Source organism: Gambusia affinis, linkage group LG04, assembly GCF_019740435.1.
Source record: "Gambusia affinis linkage group LG04, SWU_Gaff_1.0, whole genome shotgun sequence".
In the NCBI taxonomy this organism is placed as follows: Eukaryota; Metazoa; Chordata; class Actinopteri; order Cyprinodontiformes; family Poeciliidae; genus Gambusia; species Gambusia affinis.
The window spans coordinates 741,850-761,480 of NC_057871.1; the positions used below are offsets into that span (position 1 = coordinate 741,850).

General features: G+C 43.4%; 1 protein-coding gene and 2 non-coding genes across 8 annotated transcripts in view; 2 read left to right on the forward strand and 1 right to left on the reverse strand.

Annotated features, from left to right (window-relative positions):
- The window catches only part of LOC122828922 (microtubule-associated tumor suppressor 1 homolog), a 42,498-nt gene extending 26,230 nt beyond the window's left edge, over positions 1-16,268 (forward strand). For 5 of the 6 annotated variants that reach the window (XM_044112976.1, XM_044112977.1, XM_044112979.1 and 2 more), the window contains 11 exons: positions 2,981-3,075; positions 3,150-3,470; positions 10,514-10,580; positions 12,217-12,340; positions 13,001-13,091; positions 13,170-13,275; positions 13,371-13,444; positions 13,777-13,875; positions 14,756-14,872; positions 14,950-15,047; positions 15,659-16,268. In XM_044112976.1, the coding sequence (XP_043968911.1) occupies positions 2,981-3,075; positions 3,150-3,470; positions 10,514-10,580; positions 12,217-12,340; positions 13,001-13,091; positions 13,170-13,275; positions 13,371-13,444; positions 13,777-13,875; positions 14,756-14,872; positions 14,950-15,047; positions 15,659-15,872 (1,406 nt within the window). In that variant the 3' untranslated portion in view covers positions 15,873-16,268. The remainder of the gene's footprint in view (positions 1-2,980; positions 3,076-3,149; positions 3,471-10,513; positions 10,581-12,216; positions 12,341-13,000; positions 13,092-13,169; positions 13,276-13,370; positions 13,445-13,776; positions 13,876-14,755; positions 14,873-14,949; positions 15,048-15,658) is intronic. The other variant, XM_044112978.1, reaches the window with a different exon arrangement.
- Positions 16,269-18,644: 2,376 nt separating this feature from the next.
- On the reverse strand, positions 18,645-18,736 carry trnar-ucu. Its single transcript is given in 2 exon segments — positions 18,645-18,680; positions 18,700-18,736. It is a non-coding gene; the product is annotated as a tRNA-Arg (tRNA).
- Positions 18,737-19,387: 651 nt separating this feature from the next.
- Positions 19,388-19,460, forward strand: trnak-uuu. Its single transcript has one exon. It is a non-coding gene; the product is annotated as a tRNA-Lys (tRNA).
- Positions 19,461-19,631: the final 171 nt, after the last annotated feature.

The following is a 19,631-nucleotide window of genomic DNA, read 5'->3' on the forward strand; positions in this document are numbered from 1 at the left end:
GTTTGGCCGCCGCTGCGTGTTTTCTGGGTCGGGATCCACAGACCCGTTTCCCTGCTGGATGTAGGTCAGACTTGGTCATCCAGCTGCAGCGGTTCAGCTGAGGCGGCTTTAATCTGCTGCTGGATTATAATCCACGGCCCAGAACAGGTCGTTATGCTGGAGATGTTCTTTTGTTTTCAAATCTGAAGCTGCTGGTTCAACATTTATATAATATATTTTTACACTGAAATGTAAAAATCTGTTTGATCTAAATTATCTTTAAGATTTAATGACATTAATCCCTGAATATTAAATTAACCTTCCTACCATTCATCCAGATTTTAGATGGTTTTCTAACCTCAATGTTTTCTCTTATAATTGGTAAACTTATGATTTTTAAGTTGAAACAAAGTTCTAAATAGATATGAACTGAAATAATCTGTTATTGGAGCAGATTTTAGAAAATTTGACTTTCACTGCAGAAAACTGGGGTATTAAAGGAATTTATTTTTCTTGAGTCAGAAACATGACAATCCGATCTTTTACTGGTCAGTAAACGCATCTTTTCTCAGCAGCCGGGTCACCAATAAACCCTCTTCGGGGTGGAAACTGTTACTGAGGACAGATGTTGAATATTTTTTTAGTTGAATTTAAACTTTCTCAGAACATTTTGAAACAAACTTCAAAAGCCAGTTTGGAAACTCGCAGGGAGAAACGTCTGAGACTGAACTCAGCTGTGACGTCACATCTGGAGGGGAACCAGGGATGCTTGGGTCATCCTCACTGAAGTATGGTGGTGGCAGCATCATGCTGTGTGGTCCTGATTTACTGCAGGAAGAAAAAATGGATTCTCTCATTATTGAGCCTTTTGGGAAACTGAAATAATTTATTGTGACGTGAAACCAGAGACGTTTGGTTCTGATCCAGCTCCGGACCGGAGGATCAAAAACTGGCCGTGTCTTTTTATCAGGCGTATGTAAACTTCTGGCTCTCCTTCTGTCGTCTCCGTGCAGGTAAAAAAGGAAACTGTTGCTAGGTAACCGTTCAGTCCGGTCAGATGCAAACGGGTCACGGAGAGGAAAAGCCGCTGCTGTGTTTCCACCTGCACTCAGATCCTCCATTTGCAGGAAGTTCTGAACGGTTCTGATTGTACTGGATCCAACAGAACCAGACCAGTGACAGTGATAATAATAGTGGCTAATGTAACCTTAATGCCGCAGACGAACCGTCGTTAAACGTTCATGAAGAAGCAAAGTGTTTAAAGCTGAAGGTTCATCTGATGTTTCTCCTCCTCCTCTCTGGTTTCTCCTCCTCCTCTCGGGTTTTTCCTCCTCCTCTTGGGTTTTTCCTCGCTCTTCGTCGTGTTGTTGGACCTGCATGCTAACTGTCTGGTTTCTCCTCCAGTCTGGGCTCAGCAGCTCTGCCTTTCAGCCAGAGAGGCTCCAGGTACAAACTCACCTCAGCACACCTTCCTACATGAAGTCCTTACGCCTCACCTGTCCAGGTTTCATGCTTTGATCCAGACTGGGTCATTATCCAGGTTTTCTGAGGCTTTTTGTGAGTTTAGAAGAAGTAAAACATCTAATTTATCCAGAACCCACAAACAGAATCAATCATCTGCTTTACTATTAGCAGAACTAGTGTTTATGGTTCATGCTTTAGCGTTAGCGCAGCTAGCTTTTCAGTTAGCGGTGCCCAGTGCCACCATTGCTCATCGATCACAACAGGAAGAGCAGAAAAGCAGCAGCTCATTATGAAACATGCTGATCTTAATTAGTAATGGTTTATGGTTCATATTAAAGAGATTTCTGGATGTCAATGTGTTTCTCTGTTCATTATAAAAAGATTCTTTCTGTCACAACAAACCCAAACTTTATATTTTCACACAGATTTTCAATCAAAGGTGTGTTGTTAAATCTGACAGCTCTCCTCTGGTCCGGTTCTGACCCAGTTAATAACCAAGCCGTAGAGAAACAGCGGGCTTGAGTGATGTTGTCCTGCTCAGCGGCCGCCAGCAGGGGGCAGTGTTTGCCTGAAACTAAAGGAGACGCTTCTCAGCTTTTCATTTAAAGTCTTTTGATTTCTGAGGCAACAGAAATTACCATCGGCTCTGTTTCGGTCACTAGTTACAGGAACGCAGATCCCAGAGGAGTGAGAGGTCTCACTCTGCTTCCAGTCTCAAACGTTCATTTGTATTTAAAGTTTAGCGATAAGTTCTTGCATTATTATGCTGTTAACATGATATTACTGGAAAATGGTCTCAAAACAACAATATTATCATTTATGGGAATAACCTCTGGGACAATGAATAGACCTGCTATTGTGACAGGCCAATTAATCTCATTTTAATTGAAAGCTAGATGGACATTTTCATATCAAAAATCTTCCTGCTAAATCCTTGAATAAATAGACAAATATATTTATTGGTTTAATCTGTTATTTTGGTTATAAAACACCAGATTGGTGCAAAAAGCTCAGAACTGGTGGGTTTGATTAATAGTTGTTTTACTCTATTTTGTTATTTTTGTCTGAAATATCAAACTGTGAAATTTTTTTAGCTTTAGTTCTACTGGTTTGTTTGGTTCTGATCCAATCAGCTGCTGCTGGACCTTTTAGCTTTTGGTCCTGGTGCAGGAATAAATCGGTCCGGTCCAGTTTCTCGTCATTTGAAGCTCAGATATCTGCAGACGGCTGCAGTTTCGACCCGGCCGGTGAGTCAGAACCAGAACCCAGAGCTGACGGTCGATCGGTAAATGGATGCATTCAGAGGAAGCTCTAAATGTTTCTGCTCTGGTAATGGACTACTTAATGCCGTCCATCATTACCTCGGTCTCCCATCATGCATCTGTGTGAGCCTGAGCAGCGTGGGGCGTGTCTGATCGGAACCAGGCGGGTCGGCCGTGTTGTTTTCTCTCTCATATCTGGAGGAGGAGTGTTTGGGTTTGTGCAGACGCCATGCTGAACGTTTCTCGGACGCTAACGCCTCGATATTCTCTTGCAGTGGACAAAAACAAGCCACGGGAGGCGCCGACGAGACTGGCGAGCGGCGGCTCCCAGATCACCACTGGGAACCAGCAGAACCTCCCAGCTGAGCCGGTACGTCCAGCAGCACCGCCTCCTTTGGTTCAGATTGAAGGATTTTATGTAAATCTGAAGTTTTCTGTCCTCAGGTACCAGATGTTCTGAATGCCAACAGCCCAGTAACACCAGCTCTCCCAGTCCCATCTCCTGATGGCTCCAGCGCCACATCCGGGTCCGCTGCACCCACCGGTCCGGGGCTCAAAGCCAGAACCGGGTCGCGGTCCAGCCCTAAACACGGTCCCAGGCCGCAGCACGCTTCCCGACCTGGAGCGGCGCCAGCGAAGCAGAACCAGAACAAAGAGCAGGTGGAGAGGAAGAACCAGGCCATCGTCCAGCTGAGGAGGCTTCTGGTCCAGGGGAACCGCAAGGTGGAGGCGCTGGCCGCTGTCATCCAGCATCTGTTCTCTGAGGTACTTCTGTTTGCACCGTTCCTTTAACAAATGTTCCTCTGAAAACGACCCGGAACAAAGTTCTGGGCTGAAACTGGGAAGAAAAGCTGCCAAAGACGTTCTGACTGAGGAGTTTTTAATGAGGTTGGAGGGTGTTTGGACTGTTTTATGTGATGTTTTATGCGTTCTGCGGCGACCCGTCATGAATCCACTCCAACTCCTCCAAGAACCGACCAAACGTCAGAATCCTCCAAGGTGGTTTATTCCTCTGCTTCCCGGGTCTCCTAGTCTTTAGAGAATGATCCAGATGGATTCACGATCAGCATACGTTTTACTAGCATGTTAGCTTCTCCACCTTCAAGAACAAAACGGACTTTCCAACAAGCTCACAGACAATATCTACGTTCTTTTTACCGTTGGTAAGGAGCCTTTGCATTGTACCAAAGTTGATTGGCCAAACTGGTATACAGAAACATTTTCCTGCTGATCGTTTCTGTTGACGAATCCTGCCGACATCGCCAAGTTACCACCAAGGGAAGATTATTCAAATCTAGTTTGCCTTGTTTCTTCTGAGCGGTGTGTGTGAGTTTGGTTACCAGTTTGCTTTGGTAGTTCTAGGGTTTGGGTAACATTGTAAAAGCAGCCCATACAGTCTGGGTTATAGATCTATAGAGCGATGGTATACATCACTAATCCTGCCAACAAAGCCAAGTTATCGCGATTGGAAGACTAATGAAATCCATCTGAGGATGGAAATGAGGAGAAATCTGGAAACTCTGAAGGTTTTTGGTTGAAACCCCTTAGCATCCAGCTAAGCGCCATGTTGACCTGAGTTCAGTGCTGACTCCTCAGAGCTCACCTGGTTTCCTGCCTGGATAACCTCTACAGGTAAGTATCACCTCCCTGTGAGGTAAAGAAGCTCGACAACAATCCCCTCCAGATTGAATCCTTCAGTCCGGTTTGTAACTCGGGACCTTCAGGTGAACATAAAACCGACTGCAGAGTTCAGATTCTGCTTCCAGGCTGCAGGATTCTCCTCACTGCTGAAGATGAACCACTGGTCCATCCGTCATCTCCTGCCCCGTCACTCAGGAACAGATACTGCACTTCCTCTGGAGGCAGAGCCTGACCTCTGACCTGAAAGGGTCTTTTCACTGGTTTCCAGCTGGGAGCTGACAGGATCTTTGTCATCTGGAGTTTTTGCAGCTTGATGATTGTGGAGCCGCTGCAGATTCCCAACCTGTCACATTTGACTGGATTCAGATGTTCCCAAACAGAGGAGCCTCTTCCGGCCTCCTTTCTGTTCCAGATGAATGTGTTTGGACTCGTTAGTTACAGGTCGGTCCAACCTGAGCTAAATGAGTGGAAACCATCAGATATCTGTTCCACGCCTCCCTGCCCTCCGGCGGCCTGAACCGCAGCGGCAGCCTGTCATTAGAGCGTCGGTAGGTGATGGAACGGGTTTCTGTCCCCACCCAGAAACGCAGCGCGGTGATGGATGTAGTGGCAACAACCAGGCTGTGATCAACCTGAGAGGTTCTCTGAGTGAAAACCTGACCGATCCAAACCCACAGACCTTCATTCCTGGGTCACAACCTTCCCTTAAACAGAGGTCAACAGGCAAGAGTTTCTTTTTCAGCCTGGTTCTTGTGTAAAAACCCAGTTTGCTCTGATTTCTTTGAAAAATCCCACAGATAATTTAAACAGACAGAAATCATCTGTAGCTAGGAAAGAAAATCACATTTTTGACAAATGATTTGCCAAAACATCAACTCTTCCTGATTTTATCGTGTTTTTCAACACCTGTTGGCAACATTTACCTGCTGGACCATCGTTGGATCCAAACTGGTCTGTTCACTGATTGCTGCTTTAAAATGTTGAAAGAGGCAGAAATAATCTCTGAGAGCCTCTGAAACGGAAGATGGTTGATTATGAAAACATTTTCTGAACAACTGAAGGCATAGCACTAGTAGCACACTTTCAACAATTTTGCTAACTCCGGAGGCTAATTGTTCGCTTAGCGCTTTAGCTAACTTTTAGAACAATTAGCACACTTAGCTTCCCCTGCATTAAGTTTTCCAGATAAATTCTTAATTTGCTTGGCTTTTTTTGTAAACTTTCAGTTTAAGAAAGTTAAACATCTGTTATTTTCATGCTCTTATTCTGAAGTCTGTTTATGCCGCAGTTCCATTTCCTTCGTTTTTCAGAGAAACTTTATTGAGAAAATGACAAGTTGACAACAAACGAATGAATGAGTCTTACAGAAGAATACAACTCTTACCTAAACAGCCAGGCTGTCGATTAAACAAAAACATTTAAAAAATTCACATGTATGGATTCATAGTTCCCACAAATCTGAAGCGGAAGTGATCCGCGCCGCTGAACCGCCATGTTGGTAGGCAAGTGCAGCACAGATCATTGATGAGCCACGAGACCCACAGAAGCAAAATAGAGAACTCAAACTGTGAAAGCCAGTAACAGTTGAAATGTTCACCTCCTGGCAGCAGGTTCTTAGTTATAATCTATCTGATCTATAATCGATCGGATCCTGATACAGCTCCCCTCACCATCCTGTGCAGGGCATCAACTCCCAGTCAGCTCTGACTTTCAGACTGGTTTGAGTCTGAAAAACGCTTCTGATCAGTTGTTGCTGCTGCAGGCTTCATCTGGCTGCTGATTGGCTGCTGATTCTGGCCGCTGATTGGCCGGGAGCAGCAGGATCTCCACATCCTGGATGCAGAAGCTGTTCAGTAAATATTTGCCTTGCTCTGACTAATAATAAAAACAGCCAGTCGAAGGTTAAAAGTGTTCCCCGGAGCAGTTTCCTGCTGGAACCTGTTCCTGCTCCGGTTCTGTTAATCCGAGCCGCTGGGCTGTGAATAATCAGCTCTGATCGTCCCCAAGGGATTCATTCTGATTGTTTCTGTCTGGATGTCAGGACGAGCCGTCAGCGCCGCCTGTTGCAGTGAAAGTCGATCATTATCTCATTCAGACGAGTCGGCGTTGTTATGCAACCGAAGGCCAATAAAAATTCCTTCGTGCGTCCGGATAACCTTCCTGATTCCGCAGCAGTGTGTTTTCTCTGAAGCCTGGAGTTTTACCTGATCTGCTGCTGCAGGTTTCCTGCAGAACCGCAGCAGAACCTCATTGGGTCGGATCTGCTTTAGCTCGTCTCTCTTCGGTTCAGTGAAATCTGTCAGCAACAGAACCGTGACTGAGCTGATGACGTGCTGAAAGCCGCCGGGTTCTGGCCCGTTAGAACCAAACGCTGCATGAGGAGTCAGTGATCAGAGCTCAGCTTTTAGTTCTGTTGTTGTTGTGATTTTATGACTTCTTCCTGTTTCTGTCTGGACTTTCAGTCGCACCAGACTTTCTTCTTGTTTGTCATTTTCACATTTTCTATTTTTGCCCGTCAAATCTTAAATGATAATTATGACGTAATCTCTATTCAGTTGCATTTAATTTTCATTCAGTTTAAAATCCAACAAGCTGAGCGGAGAATCCAGATCAAATCTCCCATGAAGCAGAAATAAAAACCAGACTGTGAAACCAGTTACTGCATGACTATAAACATGAAATGAATCCACTTTATGATCGATTCTGAACCATCTTCCTCCTGGTCTCATCCGTTATTAGATTGATCCTTAAAATCCAGCCGGACCCGGACCGAGCTGGCAGACGGTACGTCTGAACCGGGTCCGACCCGGCCGGTTATCGTTAGAGTCCTGAGGCTGAATTAAACCTGACTCAGAATCATTTTACTGCATTTGTTTTAGAAAAGCATTAATCAGGATAAGTTCTCCTGGAGCGCAGCAGGGCTGGTCGCCCGGCGCCTCTTGCAGTCTCATTAACCTGTAAACCTTTTTCTTTATTTAAGGTAACCTGCCGTCTCATATATGTAACTATAAATAGATCATCAGAACATGAATAGATCAGAACATGGAGTTCTCTCTGGTTTTCTCTGCTCTGTTGGCTGGTTAAAGAAACGCCACCCGACTTGTCCACCAAGCCAATGGTTTTGGTCTCACTGTTTAAATTGGCCCTGTAGGTTTCCATCTTTGTTTCTGTATAAATTTAATTTGCTTCATTTGTCACAAGTTTTCTCTTTTGAGTCGCCAGAGGGTCTGAGACGTGGCTGAATATAGTGATAAAGTTTGGAAGTTAGCAGCAGTGTTTCACTGATCTGGGATTCCTGGATGTTTTCCAACCTGAACCGGGAAAACCACAGGAAGCCTCCAGGGGGAGCCAGAGAGCACCACTGGGTTTTCCTTCTGAATCAATTAAAACAGAATCTGCGGTGATTCTGGATCGTTGGACCAACCAAAACTAGTGGATCAATCAAACAAAGATCTTCTCTCAGAGACAGATGACTCATTGAATCATCAGTTTAGTGACTATTTGTCCAAAATCAAAAAACTCAGGACTCAAAATGATTAAAGCAAAGTGAATTAAATGCAAATAGTCACCTGATGCACGGTGGGTTCTGGTTTACGCAGTTCAAAAAAGGGATCAAAACAGTCAAAATGCAGTTCTGGTTGCTTTTATTCCAGTTCAGGCAACACAAGTCATAGACTGAAGTGACTGGGACTGATTAATACTGACACTGACTGGTAGAAAACCTTCTGACCATCCAACTGCATAATGATCCAAACCTATCTATTTATACATCCCAAACTGAAACTAATTAACTAATTAAGTGAATTGTTAACCAAAGAACCTTTTCTAAATAACAAATTAAACAAAAATTCTAATTATAAATCAACTAGAAAATAAACAAATAAAAATACAAATAAACTAGAAAATATAAATTCTAAGATTTAACTGAAAGTAGGTAACTCCTTCAATCAGGTTGGCTCCATCGTGGCTTCCAGTTTCCTCCTCCCACTCGTCACCTGACAGAAATTAGTGTGAAATAAACTTTGAAGGCGGTGAGAGAGGAATTCCTCCAATGCAGACGCACCGGTTTCAGACGAGGCGGAGCGGGAAGAACCGGCATTCCGCACAAACCCGGCCTCAGAGCTGCTGCTCGCTGAAACATGGGAACCACGGAGAGCAAAGCCCCGGTCCGGTCCAGCCGGAGCCTCCAGAACCGGCGCAGCAGGAAGCGGAAGGTGGGTCCGGTTCTGGTCGCCGTTTTTAAGGGAAAGTCGGAGGCTGTACTTCTGATTGCCAGCTGTTGTCATAAAGTCTCTGGGTTCTGGTCGGGATCAGGATGTGGGACGGACCTGCTGCTCTTTCATCTCTTATCTCTGATTTTATCTGAGACGCTTGTTTGGACTCCCGTCCGACCAGAACCGATCTCTATCGGGTTCTGGAGAGAAGCGGCTCTTCATGCATGAAACGTGGTTCCGATGTTTGCGAGTGTAAACAGAGGAACCGGGTTTAATGATCCATTTCAGGAGTAGAGGTTCTGCTAGAACCCGGTCAGAAATGATTCAACGAAAACAGAAACGGAATGTTAAAAACTGATTTCCTCTTCCTTCAGCGGTTCAAACTGTGTGTCAGCAATGTTTGGGGTGAGAGACGTAATCTGCAGCTGAAATGAGTTCTGTGGGTTCGGGTCGGTTCGGGTCGGCAGCGTGGAGCTGTTGTGTAAACAGATCCGGACACGGTACCGCTGTGCTGTGGAAACATTCACCCGTCTGACTCGGACCGGTTCCTGATGGTTTTAATCTGGAAAACTCAACAACGTCTCATCACGACTTTTTGGATTCTGCTGCGTTTTCACTGAAACTGGATCCAGTCCAGCACCAGAGCAGAAAATGTTACAGATTTGTGTCACATTATTTAAAACAAACTGAGGTTAATAAGGGATGCAAGGATTATTTCATCCTCAACATGAAATTATTAGTTCATCAAAGTTAATCTAAGATTAAATAAACTAATAAAAGTGAAGCTAAACTAAAATAGCCAAGTGAATGTGGGCTAAAATAAACTCTGCAATGTTACGGTTGACTAAACTAGCTTAAGCTACAAAAAAGGTTAAACGAGCTAGGCTAAAGTATGTAAGGCAATGTCATGTAATTTAAGCTAAAGTACATAAAAATAAATAAAAGATTAAATAATGTTACAGCCAAGATGAGTCATAATCCTATTTAATTCAACCCCAACTGAGATAGGTTAAGCTAATTATAGCTAAGCTAGCTGAAGCCAAAATAAGAGTTAGGCAGAATTAAAATAGGCTGATCTTTTAAAAATAAGATAATCTAGGCTTAACTAAGTTAGACTAAACTAATTAACAAAGGTAGCCTAACATAAACTCAAGTACAAGAAAATAAACGGACAAAAGTTAAAATAATGTCAGTCAAGATAAGTCACAGGTTTGCTAAACCAAGCTAAAGTAATCCTATTTAATAAGCTAATATGGGCTAAGCTAACCTGGGTCGAATAAGGTCAAGGGGCTAAGCTAATCAAAGCTAAGCTAAAATAGATTAGGTTAAAATAAGCCAGATTAAAGTCAGTGACTTTAACTAGACCAGAATAGCGTTAAACTAGCCTGTAAGCTTTAAAATACAAATTAATATTAGGATCTGAGAAAACTAGATTGTACTTGGCGTTAGCTAAACGGAACCAGGCTAAACAGAATTTAAGCTAAGTGTTTTTAAACTATTGTTTATTTTTGAGAACAATCTAAGAAATCTGGTTTGTGTTTTAATATAATTAATTAGGTGGAAAACCAAAAGAACTTCAACAAAAACTGCAACTTCACCGAACGGTTAAAATGAAGAAGATGATCAACAGTCTGATCTCTTCATGTGTTCACATTCCCCAAATAATGTTTTCTAGTGAATCATGGAGTTAAAATTAGATTTTCTGTCAAACTGTTTTTTTCATATATTTTTTTATTTTGCCACAAGAAGTCTTCTAATAAATAATATTGTGTTTAGGATTTGTAAGTACAGCATTATTGTGCAGCCTGCCTTCAGGCGACTAAAATGGTAAATAAAGTTTAAACACATTTTTCCTGTAACTAGAATAAAATGAAATCTCTTTGTTGGCTGATGAGCTGCAAACGTCCAGAGTTTCTCTGGTTGCTTACCGGCTCTCCTCTGTTTTCTCTGCAGCGAGAGGAAACCTTGAAGAAGAAGAAGGATCTGTCGTCGGAGCTGGAAAAGCTCAGAGCGGACCTGGGTAAGAGCTTGTCTACTGCAGCGTGCTCCGTCTAACCCCCTATTTGCATGTGAAACGCCTGCAGGGCAACGGCTGTGAGAGTGGTGTTGTTGGAGCTGCATGCAGGCTGCAACCTGCAAACATGGAGTCATGATGAACATCTTCAGCACATCAGGGCAGAAAACCTGCTAAACGCAGCACATGCTTTTATTTTGAAAGAGCCCATATGGATTTCCTGATCAGAAGATTTAGAAAAATATAACAATGCAAATAATTTATTTAGTCAGTTATTTTTAATAAAAGCAGCAGCCAAATGTGATATTAAATACAAAGTGACACATTTTATTGAAAAGTGTTTATTCTCTATTTTCTCCTTTGGTAGATTAAATAATTTAGAAGTTTACTTCTGGTTTTTAAAGCAAACTGGAATCAACACTTTAAATATGATATTTAAACACAACCAACAAAAATAAGTTTAATTATTTTTCTTTGGTGCAAAAATCCAGATTTGATGATCTAATCATTCTGAAGAACAAAACCCAATTTATTAATTTAAGAAGAAAACTGAAAAAGGAAATAAAATATTTAAGACTGATCTGTGATGAAGAGGATCTGCTGCAGAAATCCTTCAGGAAAACCAGTGGACCCAAACTGAAACGATGTGGGAAACTGGGTCAGACAGAAGCAGGCAGCAGAAATAACCGACCGGGTCAGGAATAAGAGCATCGCCATGGCAACAGATGGATTTTCTCCCAGCAGGCATCGCTGCTTTTCCTAAACCTGTGAATTTTCCCGGGTTTACGAACGATTTTTCCTGGTTTCTTTAGCTTTAACTGCAGCGTCTCTGGCGAATGTTCAGGTGGATGTCCCAGTCTCTTGCCCGTAGCATGATGCTGCCACCACCATGTATAAGAAAAATCTGAGGAGGTTTGAAAGTGTGAATATTTCTGCAACGAAACACAAAGAACTCCAAAAAAAAACGCTGCAGACAGGAAATGGAAACAAAAGGAATAAAGCTTCGAATAACAAAACGGTGACAACTCGCTTCACAAAGCAGAAGTCCTCCAGACCACTAGGGGGAGTCTTCTGTTGGTGAAATTACGTGTTTATTCTGCTGTTCAATAATATTATAAAAGACATGAAACCTTTTCTTTCTTCCTGCTTCTTCCTTCATTCTGTTTTTCCTGAGGTTCTGGTCCCAGATGGTGGTGTTTGTCTCCCCCTGGTGGTTTGGAGGAATAACATTTAGTGGAGCGAGTTTGTAGCGTTTCTTACTCGGAGCTGCTGTTTTGGTTTCTATTTTCTGTGCTCGCCTCAGTTTTTGTTTGTTTGGATTTTTGTGTTTTGGTGTTTACATCATTGATGTGTTTGGTGCACCGGTCGTCCACCGGTTCTGACCCGGTTCTGACTGAGCCACGTCAGCACAGAACCACAGATGAAGAGCGTCTTAACGGAAAATATCAAATGTTGCGGTTCTGGTCCTGTTGCTGCAGACGGATCAGAACCGGCGGGCCTGCGTACCTCAGAGCCAGATGTTCCCGGCTGTAGGGAAAAATCTCCCTGGAATGTCAGCAGCTCCGTGTTGTTCCCAAAAAAAACAGCCGATTCCATTCGAACCTGCCGTTGCCATGGTAACCCGCTTTCTGTTCCCGTGCAGCGGCGTCGGCGCAGCGCTGTCAGAGCCTGCAGGCGGACAGTCAGGAGGTGCGGTCGAACCTGGAGGAGACGCTGAGGAGGGCGGAGGAGCAGCACCAGGAGGAGCTGGTTCAGCTGGAGAACAGGTGAGAATCGAGCCGGACTCACCTGGAAACGCCAGGGTCAAAGTTCAACCACTGAGCTTCGTTCAACATGAGAAACTTGCAGATTTATGAAGGGAACGTCTGAAGATGTGGAGGAACCTGAAACCCTGCAGCGCCAGAGCCGGCCCCGGCTGTTTGGGGCCCCGGCTGTTTGGGGCCCCGGCTGTTTGGGGCCCCGGCTGTTTGGGGCCCCGGCTGTTTGGGGCCCCGGCTGTTTGGGGCCCCGGCTGTTTGGGGGTCCATGTTTATCAAACTCCAGTAACCTGATTCCTAACCGTTTAGACGCTCCAAAAATAAAACAAATTACACTTTAATTTGCTACAGTTAAATTACAGAAGTTGACTTGAATTAAACTTTAAACAGAAATCCTTAGTTTTTGTATAGATACAAAAATCTGTATAAAATCCAGATGTTGAGTGTTGAGCCATTTTTTTTACAGCAAAAACACCAACCAGTTAGTATTGAAGTTTATTTTATATATTTTACTCATTTTAAAACATATTAAAGACTTCATAAATATGAGATAGCTACAAGATATGTTGGCTTTCTGGAAATGAGGCTGAACATGCAGCTGCTGCCCCCTGGTGGCTGGGAGGAGAACCAGAACCAGAACCAGAACCTTCATCTTTCTTTGTGTTGCAGGTTAAAAAGTTTCTACCAGGCAGAGTGGGACAAAGTGCACCAGCTGTACCAGGAGGAGGCCGATAAATATCGTCTGCTGATGGAGCAGCAGGTGAGAACGCAACGCAACCAGCTAACCGCTAACACCGCGGCAGGACGCTAACGCCGCCATGTTGGTTGTTTTGCTCAGGTGGAGGAGCTGAGGAGCCGACAGGAAGTAGAGAGGAGGAAACAGGAAGAGAGTCACAGCCAGAAGATAGAGGCGGTTAAACAGCAGTACGACACTTCTATACAAGGTGTGTGTGTGTGTGTGTGTGTGTGTGTGCGTGTGTGTGTGTGTGTCGGGTGTCTCCCTCCTGAAAGCTAAAAGTTGTTTTACTTCCTGTTTCAGAGCTGAGGAGAGTCCAGGTGACTGAGTTGGAGGATCTGCAGAAAACTCTGACGGAAACTGAAACGTCGCTCGCTGTAAGAGCCACACCAACTGTTTCCTGTGTTGTTCCTCCAAAATAAGAGCATTGACAACATTCAAAAAACAAATCCTCAGTTCCACATCCATCCATGTTTTATGTTAGAGATTAGCATGGATTAGTGTGAATTAGCATGGATTATCATAGTTAGCTTGGATTAGCATGGCTAGCACGGATTTGGACTAATGAGAATTAGCATGGTTAGCAGAGAACCATGACTGAGATATCCAAAAAATAAAATCTGGAGTGTTGAGGACAGAACCAGCAGAACCGTTTGGGTCAGAGAGGCGGATCAGAACCAACGCCCCATCCTGTCTGTTTGTCCTGCAGGAGAAAATCTTGCTGCTGTCGGCTGAAAACGAGGATCTGAGTGAGAAACTGAGAGCAGAAGAAGAGAAGTGGCAGCGAATCCTGAGCGACAAAAGCCTGGTAAACAGCGTTGAAACCACAGAACCCGGATCCGGGTCAGAACTGCTGATGTGAAGGAGGTTTAGGGCTCATGGGGTTATTGAGCGGTTCTCTCCAGCTGGTGTCAGCAGGTGGCGCTGTCTTTGTTCACAGCAAAAATATTCAGGAATTTTTCTTTCAACTTTAAACCAGAATAAAAAATTCAAATGAGTTTTTTATAGATGAAATCAGCCGAAAGCTTCAGAACCAGAATCTGATCCTTTAAGACGCGTGTCAAACTCGAGGCCCGCGGGCCAAATCTGGCCCATCATAACCATTTCTGTTATTAATTACTGATCTAAAATTTAAAAAACGTTTATCAAAGTTTCTGGATAAACGAGATTTATTAAAATTTTCTGTCATACTAACTATTTTCCCCTGATAGCCAAAGAATTTGTATTCTTGAATAAAATGCAGTTGGGGCCGCACAGAATCAGTTCAAGGGCCACAGATGGCCCCCGGACCGCCCGTTGGACACCCCCCTGCTCTCCAGTCTATAACTTAATGATAAAAGTTGTCTTGAATGTTATTTAGTCAAATAAACTCGGTTTATTTACATCAATGTGAAACATGTTAAAAATTATTTTAAGAAGCTTTAAAGCCTGAAAACTTTTTTTCTTTGATCAAAATTTCAATATTTTCACATCAAAATTTTCTTGTTGCTTTTTTTTTGTTGTAAAAAACCAATGAAGCAGTCAGTGTTCCCGTTTTCTGAACATGCTTTTGTTTCCAGACTCTGGATAATTATCCAGATTTCATGTTTAAACACCAAAATTAACTTTTAAATTCAGTAAAAATCTAGAAGATGATCATCCAAGTTGTCTGAGTTGAACTCTGGCGCCCCCTGCTGGTCTGTGTCCAGAAGGATTCCCACACGCTGTACCTGGAGCAGGAGCTGGACAGCCTCAAGGTGGTGCTGGAGATCAAGAACCAGCAGCTGCACCAGAAGGAGAAGAAGCTGATGGAGATGGACAAGCTGGTGAGCTGGGTGACCTCTGACCTTTACCTGTGACCTCCAGCTGTGACCTTTACCTGTAACCTCCACTGTGTTTGCAGGTGGAGACGAACGTCCGGCTGGAGGAGTGTCTGAATAAGGTGCAGCAGGAGAACGAGGACTACAAGGCCAGGATGGACAAACACGCGGCTCTTTCAAAGTAAGAGCCTCAGCTCAGCGTTGTCATCATCGCTGTGTTTGTGAGGAAGAGGAGGGTTCTGTTTTCATCTCAGGCCGTTATGAGGGAGAACGAGACGTTTCAGGACAGACGCATCAGGACCGGTCAGGAACTGACCGCCAGCAGACGGTCACTGACCCCCCAGGGAGATGAGGTCACTGTGGAAGAAGCTGGCTGTTCAAGTATATCTATGGAAAGTTAGGTGGAAGGAAAAAGTGAAAAAAAAAAAGCTGCACAACCAGAAAAAGCAGCGGGAGAAGATGGTAAGCAGGGTTAGTTCAGAGCAGGCAGTATCTTCCAGGAGAACTAGCTGCTGAACCAGAGGAGGTTATCTTGAGGCGAACATGAAAACTGAACCGAAGCTCCTGCAGGATGCAGCTGCTGTTACTAAACTATGTTTAAATAGTAATTACATAGTAATAATAATGAATGTTTAACTCCAATCTGAATATTCAGTCAGTTTACTACCTAAATATTAGTTTAGTAATTCTTCATGTTGGTCTTTAGCTTTCTAGGTGAATATTTAGTTTGGAGCTAAAGTCTGACCCGGTTCTGCAGTCTGACCCGGTTCTGCTCTCTGTCGCCCCCTGCAGGCAGCTGTCCACAGAGCAGGCCATCCTGCAGCAGACCCTGCAGAAGGAGTCAAAGGTCAACAAGCGTCTGTCCATGGAGAACGAGGAGCTGCTGTGGAAGCTGCATAACGGCGACCTGGTGGGCAGCCCCCGCCGCCTGACGCCCCCCTCCCCCTGCGGCTCGCCCCGAGACTCCGCCCACTTCCCCACGGCCGCGCCCCTGTCTCCTAGATAACCCGGCGCCGGCCGCTGATGGACGTGCGGCCGGCCGGGCGGCGGCGGCGGGGCCCCGCTCTGACAGGAAACCCGGGAGCAGCGGGAACGCCGGCCGGATTTTTCCTCCTTTAAGGATTCGACCCAAAGAGCGACGCTCAATCAGTCAGACGTCAGCAGAACCCCGACCCGACCCGAACCCGGTGGACCTCCAGGGAAACCTTTAGACTCTGTGGAATGTAAAACGCTCCGACGGAGCAAAATATGCAGATTATTTAACAGAACCAGAACAGACTAACTGGAAGAATAATTTATCCTTTCATGTCTCATGGAGTCTGTTGTTGTTTGTCCTGAAGAACCTCAGATTTACCCAGAATGCCTCATTGTTCTGCCTCAGAATAAAGTCACTATGACATCATCAGGATGTAAAGATTTTATTTCAGCCAATGAGCACGAAGTGGGCGTGTCCGCAGTCGAAGTGGGCGTTTCTCAACAGCAGCACCTGATTGGATGAGCAAAATGAAGCGCAACACGATTGGACCTGATTGGATGAAATGAACAAACTTTCATTTATTTATTTACTTTGAGCAGCTTTGATCAGAAATAAAGAAAAACTAAATTATGAGAGATAAAGTCATACAGGAATAAAGTTGTAATATCATAATAATGTGACTTTACTTTTATTTATTGATTGATTTTTCCTGGCATGGCTGTAAAACGTAGACAAACCAACAGAGGACAGATTATATTAGGCCTCCATAACTTCTCCTCTTAGAAAACTTCTGGTTAGATTTCAAAATAAGAGCGTCAATAAAAATCACACTAATGACTAAAAGTAGCGATTTTTATGTTTGTCAGGATGGAGGGTTAAATGTTGATGTTTTGTCATTGTTTTAAAAAGAAAAGATTTTTATATTCCTGGAATAATGTGTCACTTACACAAGGATCTAAAGACGGAAATAAAAATGGTGGTTAACTCAGTCAGACATTCAAAGGGTCGATCTGCAGCTGATTCCAGTGATTTCTGTCACGTTTCTGCTGCCATCAGCCAATCGGAGCCTGCGCTGTAGACACGCCCACTTGCAGATGAACCTACCTCCCTGCCTCCTGCTGCCCCGCCTCCCCATGTTGCTCCGCCCACCGGGCCGTGACGCCACCACCGACTGGACGGCGTGGACTCATGGCCTGAAACGGACCTCTGACCTGCTGCCCGTTCAGGTTGCCTGAGTCGCACCTGCAGAGAGGAAGAGCAGGAGGGGCTAGTTTCAATTAACCCCGATGCCCTGACCCCAGGGGGCGCTGTTCGTAAAGCTACACTGTAAAAAATGAACAGCAACAGTTTGTTTTTTTAAGTCCTTCATGAAGAAAAACTGGTTGTTCATTCTTCAGTCATTTTATTCAAACGGTTATTAATGTCAGAGGCCCAAACTAAATATTTAATTTGCAGCAAAGTTTGTTTAGAAATCTGCAAAACCCAGCTTTTATTTTGATATAGAAAATAATTAACTATTTAATTTCAAATTCTAAATATTTAATAATAAATATTTAACTCAAGCTAAACATTAGGCTACAAACTAAATATTTAGCTTTTCAATTAGATATTTAGTTTGAACTCTGACATTTATAAATGTAGGAATAAAATATTTAAAACATGACTGAAAATTAACAAATTTTTTCTCTGACAGGATAAATAAACCAAATTGTTGTAAATATTTTAGGTGTAACGTTACAAGCGGCGCCCCTTCCACCACTGGAAATATGTAATAAATTAAAAAAACATTTTAGAAAGCACTAATTGAAGTTCTATTTATATAAGTTTTACGACAGATTTGTCTGTGATGAACTGGTGACCTCTGACCTGCAGTGTTGAGCAGGTCATCCTGTAGGTCAGAGGTCAGCTCTACAACTTGACCAAAAATAGTAAAGAATTGACAATTTTCAAATATAAATGCAATTTAAAAAAAGTTTCCTTCAGGTTTTTATACAATTTATTCAGAATATTTACATAAAATATTAAACTAATAGATTAAAAATAATTCACTTTATCTATTGAAGAACAAATGTATTATAACTAAAAACAAGATTAAAGTTTTTTACTTAAATGATAGAAAAAAATTCCTATATTAGTTATAAAACGTTTTATTTTAAATAATTTTGAATGATTGTAGTTAAAGCAAATTTGTTTAATTTGACTGACTGTAAATGGGTCAAAGGTCACTGACTCATGTACAGATGTTGAGCAGATTAACCAATCAGACGCCAGCAGCTGCAGCAGGTAAAATATTTCATTAAACAGGAGATACTCCTTCTTATAGAGTCTATAAAAAGCATTCAGTCCTGATGATGATGATGATGATGATGATGATGATGATGATGATGATGATGATGATGATGATCCTCTTCATCATCCTCATCAACTTCATCGTCGTAAGCTTTGGATCTCAGAGTTTTTTAATCGACGGGGGAAAAGTGGACAAAGGAACGAGAGGGATGAAGGTCTGCCCGACGACCTTGTCGTTTCCGTGGCAACAGGGGTCGGACTCACGGCTGCTTCCTCCCTTTGTGTTGGGAATGGCTGCAGCCAGCCGCAGCTTCCTCGGTATCAGAACTGCCTTTGATTTAAACGATGAACAGTCTCCCTCTAGTGGCTGATAGAAGCAACACGTTTCAATGTTCGGTTTGATAAAAGTTGACTTTGGTGTTCGTGTATTGTTGTCAGCGTAACTGAACTCAGATAAAACCAAGTCTGTAACTTCTGAAAATATATTTATGGGATTGTCTAGAAAATAAAATGCGACTCCGGTGGGACTCGAACCCACAACCTTTGAATCACCTCTCAAGTGCTTGACTAGAAGTCCAATGCGCTATCCATTGCGCCACGGAGCCACCTGTTGCACCCCGGAACATTTCGGTTCTTAACCGAAGTGTTCCGGGTTTAACGGTTTTCATGCCGCTCCCTGCCGGAGCTCAGAGTAAAACATGTTATGCCTCTACGAACTACGAACACTTTCGCAGATTAAATACGGCAACTGCCACGATTATGATTTATCTTTCCCGTTTAAGCGGAAAAGTAAACTGTTTTCTCGCCGGGACGCTTCTTCTTCTTCTTCTTTTTGTTTTTACCTTTGATGCACCATCCGTCGAGCGAATCAAACTCTTGCTTTGTTGTGCTAATTTATTTTTTCTTCCATATTTTCATATGAGACCGTGTGGCAAAACACACCCAACTTCACCGGCTCAGACTGCCTCCACAATGTTACCCTAATGACTGACCTCTGACCTCCTAAAACTATATCTGGGATACACTCTCTTCCTCATTGTCACTAAATAGGCAATAATGTGACGTTTACATTGGATTAACTAAAATGTTTAATTTATAATAAACAACGTCATTATAAATGTAATCCAGCATCACATTCGAATGAAGCTTTTCCTTTTTCTCTAGAAATCCTGAAAACACGCAGAAAAATCAACATCAGTCCATCAGCCGCCATGTTTGGAGGAATGAATTCAGTCTTTCAGGCCTCCTCGCTCAGAGCCCGGATAGCTCAGTCGGTAGAGCATCAGACTTTTAATCTGAGGGTCCAGGGTTCAAGTCCCTGTTCGGGCGGCAGTATTTTTAATTTGTTTCTGGTCTGAAAAATTTTCTGGAGGAACAAATTACCTGGGCTGCACAGTGGTGCAGTTGGTAGAGCTGTTGCCTTGCAGCAAGAAGGTCCTGGGTTCGATTCCCATCCCGGGGTCTTTCTGCATGGAGTTTGCATGTTCTCCCTGTGCATGG